The sequence below is a fragment of the Pygoscelis adeliae genome, unplaced genomic scaffold (assembly GCF_000699105.1).
Source record: "Pygoscelis adeliae isolate BGI_AS28 unplaced genomic scaffold, ASM69910v1 Scaffold228, whole genome shotgun sequence".
Classification (NCBI taxonomy): Eukaryota; Metazoa; Chordata; class Aves; order Sphenisciformes; family Spheniscidae; genus Pygoscelis; species Pygoscelis adeliae.
This window is the reverse complement of record NW_008825259.1, coordinates 44,558-49,205: the sequence shown is the minus strand read 5'-3', so window position 1 is coordinate 49,205 and position 4,648 is coordinate 44,558. Positions and strand designations below refer to the sequence as shown.

The 4,648-nt window shown below is 59.6% G+C and overlaps 1 protein-coding gene across 1 annotated transcript in view; it reads left to right on the top strand.

The window, feature by feature from the left end:
- Positions 1-2: 2 nt before the first annotated feature.
- SLC39A14 (solute carrier family 39 (zinc transporter), member 14) overlaps positions 3-4,648 on the top strand; it is a gene marked incomplete at its 5' end in the record, with an annotated part of 5,349 nt that continues 703 nt past the window's right edge. Inside the window, 6 exons of the mRNA XM_009329504.1 lie at positions 3-27; positions 2,516-2,685; positions 3,235-3,357; positions 3,455-3,640; positions 3,908-4,115; positions 4,446-4,552. Coding sequence (XP_009327779.1) covers positions 3-27; positions 2,516-2,685; positions 3,235-3,357; positions 3,455-3,640; positions 3,908-4,115; positions 4,446-4,552 — 819 coding nt within the window. The remainder of the gene's footprint in view (positions 28-2,515; positions 2,686-3,234; positions 3,358-3,454; positions 3,641-3,907; positions 4,116-4,445; positions 4,553-4,648) is intronic.

Below are 4,648 nucleotides of genomic sequence, written 5' to 3'. Positions count from 1 at the left end.
AGGAGAGCAGACCCAGCTCGGCCGAAGGTGAGCGGGGAACCAGGGGGCAGAAGTGCTGCCCGGCCCTGGGCACGGAGCTCGGGGATTTGAGGCACACTGGGACCTGCGGGACAGCCAGTTCCCATTCCCAGCTCTGGGACACAGGCAGAGTCTGGCAGAGACAAGAGGAGGCAGCTTGCCTACAGCAGCTGGGAGTCCTGACATTTTCCTCGGTGTGGTTTGTGCTGTGGGCTCGCAGCGTGGTTTTGCCCCCAGTCGCACACGCCGCAGGTGAGAGCTGTGCCTGCAGCACGGCTCTCCGGGATAGCCGGATGATGGGGACCTCGCTGCAAGTCCCCGTTGGTGGGAGGGGGTGGCTTGGCACGTTTAGGGACCCGCTGGCCTCCAGCCACCAGCGGATGCTAAAGGAGCTTCCATGCATCCAGGGTCCTGACAATGCCCGAGGTCTTGGATCAGCTGCCCTGAGCACAGCGCTGGCTTCTCCCACGCCGGGAGGCCGGGGCTGGCTCGGGAAAGCCTCTTCCAAGTAACCTGGTGGCTTCATTTCCACCTGCCCTGCAACAAAAATGATGGTTTGTGTCGCAGTTGAAGCGTCCGGAGCAAAAGGAGAGATGCTCCGGTGCGGCAAGGCCGGCCCCGGCACGAGCCTTTTCCTCCTGCCCGGATCTGGGATCTCGGGGTCCTCCCCGTCTCCCCCGCGCCGAGAGCCTCGGTAATGTCTGGCCCTCGTTTCTTCTCGTTCCGCAGTGTGGGGCTTTGGTTTTCTCAGTGTGTCGATGATTAACGTGGCCTCCCTGCTCGGAGTCTTCATCGTACCGTGTACCGAGAAGGCCTTTTTCAGCCGGGTCCTCACGTTTTTCATCGCGCTCTCCATCGGCACGCTGCTCTCTAACGCGCTCTTCCAGCTCATCCCAGAGGTGCGGTAGAAAGTCCCTGCCTCTCTCCCATCTCCGAGGGCAGCTCTCTGGGCACCCTCTCTGCCTCCACCCTGCCAAATCGAACCGATCCCTCCGTCACCCGAGGCTGAGGGCTTATCTCAGGGGCTCCGCAGGGCTTTTCTTGCCCCTCCGAGCACCAGGAAACCCTCTCGAGTGTGCAGGCAGCGTGGGGAGGCTGTGCCCTCCAGCCCTGCCAGTCCTTGCAAGGCTGCTGGCCAGGTCTGAGGTCCAGGAAGGTGCTGGGAGAAGCCGTTTGCTCCTGTCCCATGGGCTGTGTCTGCTTCGCAAGGGAGTTTCTCCCTCAGAGGGATGTGCTCAGCCCCGCTTCATGCAGAGCTGCCCGGCTCTGAGGCCGCTGAGACGCGGCAGTGCTCGTGGCGTGAGCCGGATGGAAAGACCTGTGAGGCAGAGGAAATATCGGTGTAAAACCACAGAGAAGAGCCCAGACAAGCACCAGCTTCCTCCCCAGTCAGCCAGCTTTTACAAATGTTTTAATTGCCTTTTTTCCCCCCTCTCTGATTTACGAGACCGATGTTCCCACAAGGATTTATGCTTACGTGAGGTTTCCTGGTGCTCTGATGGGCCCGACAGATACATCGCAAATTAATTGTGTTGTAATTGCACAGTTCTGGAGTTGAATAAATACACCCGCACGCTCTCAGATTGGACACCTTTGAAACGTGCGTGTTTCCTCGGCCCCTTTGTCCAGGCGGCTTCACAAAGCCCTTCCCCGTCTCCTGGGGAGGAGACGAGCTGGGTCTGAGCTCCTGCACATCCAGCCTTAAAACTCTGCATTTAAGGTGCAACCTTCCCTCTGAGCAGAGCACCCTTTGCTGCCGCCGGGTTTTGCCCCCCGGCGTTGTCTGCTTTGCTCTCGGGCAGCAAACGCCGCATCCGTGTTGGCAGGGGGATGTTTTATCAAGGCTCCTTTTCAACTCCAGAACCGCAACTTTTATTTGCCGAACATAAAAACCAAGCGCCTGTATTTCCTGATCTGCCAGGAACTGAAATGACTTACGTACGCTCCACCCTCACCGTCAGTCGGAGCATCCCAGTCCCAGCCGGCTCGCGGGGACCGGCCGCATCTCTCTGGGCTGCAGGACGAGGATGGAGCGTACGAGGTGCTCGGGGGACCTCGGCGCTCTGTGGCCCTGGAACGGCTGCCCGACGTCCCACGGGGGCTCGGGGAGCAGAGCCGGGGTGCTGGCTCTGAAACAGCCTGGCTGCCAAAACTCAGCTTCATCCCGGTGCTAAAAGAGAGCTGCTTGCTCCAAGGGAGGGCTCCTCTCCCGGTCGTTTGGTGCGAGCTCCGCAGCGGGGTTTCCCTCCGACCCTTCCCAAAGAGCTGTTTCCAGAGCCACTCAGCACCAGGTTCACCCCTCTTGAACCAATGCCAGATGAACAAGCAATCACTAATGAATGTCCTCTTCTCTCCCCCCCCTTCTTCCTCCCTCCTCTCTCTTTCATTTCGGCATGGATTCCTTCCCCTCCCTCCCCTTCCCCACGTTGATCTCCTTTCCCTCCGACAACCTCCCCTCGTCCGATTCCCCGGGGTGGGTTTGGCACGCACGCCGCAGTCTGGGGTTACGGTTTCCTCTGCGTGACCGTCATCTCCCTCTGCTCGCTGGTGGGAGCCAGCGTGGTGCCCTTCATGAAGAAGACCTTTTACAAGCGGCTGCTCCTCTACTTCATAGCTCTGGCGATTGGAACTCTCTACTCCAACGCCCTCTTCCAGCTCATTCCCGAGGTAGGGTGAGGACCGTCGGGTCTGTCCTTTTCTCTCTCTCGGGGGCTGTTTCTCTCTCTCTGGGCGCTCGCTGGCTGGAGAAGGGGAAGGCGGCGTCGGAGGGGAGCCGAGAGCGAGGTACGGAGGCTGGAAGCCCCTTGGGATCGCAGTCGGAGCTGGCGTTTCGCCCCTCTCTGGAAGAGAATCGCTCCAGGGAGACCTCTGGTCTGCTTCGAGCAGAGAAGCGCTATTTTATTGCCCTTTCTAGCCCTGCAGGCAGGTTGCCTTTGTGCCGAGACAGCGAAGGCTTTCTAAGCCTGCTTTTAGCATCCCTGCCCTGGTGCAGGGTGGTGGATCCAATGCCTTGGGGCACAGCCGGCTTGGCTGGGGGAGTGAGGGAGATTACAGGTGCACGAAGGCGTTTTCTGAGCTTGCCCCCAAAGCAGCTGCTGCTTAGAGAGAGGTCAGAAAGTGTCAGTGTGGCCCCAGAGGTGCCAGGGGCAAAGGCAGATGAAGGATGCTGTTGCAGACTGTTCCTCAGTCCTATCACTTGTCCCCTTTTGCCTGCAGGCGTTTGGATTCAACCCTCAAGAAGCTTATTACATTTCCAAATCCGCCGTGGTGTTCGGGGGCTTCTACCTCTTCTTCTTCACGGAGAAGGTCCTGAAGATGCTCCTGAAGCAGAAGGACCAGGTGAGGCTGAGCAGGGGCTGCTCGGAGCGCTGCTCGGGTGGGAAACGGCAGAAATGGCGAGGGCGGCTGACACCCGTGAATCCCCCCTGTCCCTCAGCATCACCACGGGCACAGCCACTACGGCCCTGAGGCTCTGCCGTCCAAGAAGGACCAGGAGGAGGGGGTCACCGAGAAGCTGCAGAATGGGGACCTGGACCACATGATCCCACACATAACCAGCGAGCTGGAGTGCAAGACCCCCTCCGGGGATGAGAAGGTTGTGGTGGGCTCCCTCTCTGTCCAGGTTAGTGCCTCCTCCCGTGGGGTTGCGGGTGGGCGCGTGGAAAAAAAAAACAACCTGCCTGTCAATGAAGAAGAGCCGTTTTGAAGCCCCTTGCACCTTCCTGACAAAATCCTCCGTGGGTGGTGGAAAGCAAACTGCTTGGGTCAAGCCTTGTGTGGATTTAATGCACTGAGGGGTGGGTTCCCCTGGCTGGTGGAGGGAACGGTGACTCCCCCCCAACCCCGACCGGCTGGGTGCTGGGGCCCCGCCGTCGGGGTGCCGTGGCAGGACCTGCAGGCCTCCCAGAGCGCCTGTTACTGGCTGAAGGAGGTGCGGTACTCCGACATCGGCACGCTGGCGTGGATGATCACCCTCAGCGACGGCCTCCACAACTTCATCGACGGGTTGGCCATCGGGGCCTCCTTCACCGTCTCCGTCTTCCAAGGGATCAGCACCTCCGTGGCCATCCTCTGCGAGGAGTTCCCGCACGAGCTGGGTATGTGAGTCCTCGGGGAAAGGTGCTGCGAGGGCTCTCAGATCCGCCCCTCTTTAAAGCTAACCCTGCCGCTTTCCTGGTCCTACCCGTTGTTTCTCGAGAGAAAGGCAAATGTGGGGTGGAATAAACAGAGTAATGATGGAGGGCAAGGCAAGACTGTAAACTACACTGAGTAATCACAGCTCTAAAAATAACGAGGTAATATGATGTCTGAGATTTAAATTTAGATGGAGACATCTGAAGGAAAAAAAAAACCACCACCTCGTTGGTTTGGGAGGGGGGAGGCAGGCAGCGGTTTGGGTTTGAATGTCCGAATTTATGCGCGGGCAGGGCCGGGAGCTGGCAGGCAGCTGCTGCGGTCAGCACTCGGCGCCAGCGGCCGTGGGGAGCCCACACTTGACCCCATGCAAAAGCAGGCACTGAATATGAGCACCTCGGTGCCGTCCCAGTGCTGCTGCCCACCCAGTGAGCCCCCTCCCCCTCCTCATCCTCCCCGTCCTCTTCTCCCGCAGGGGACTTTGTCATCCTGCTGA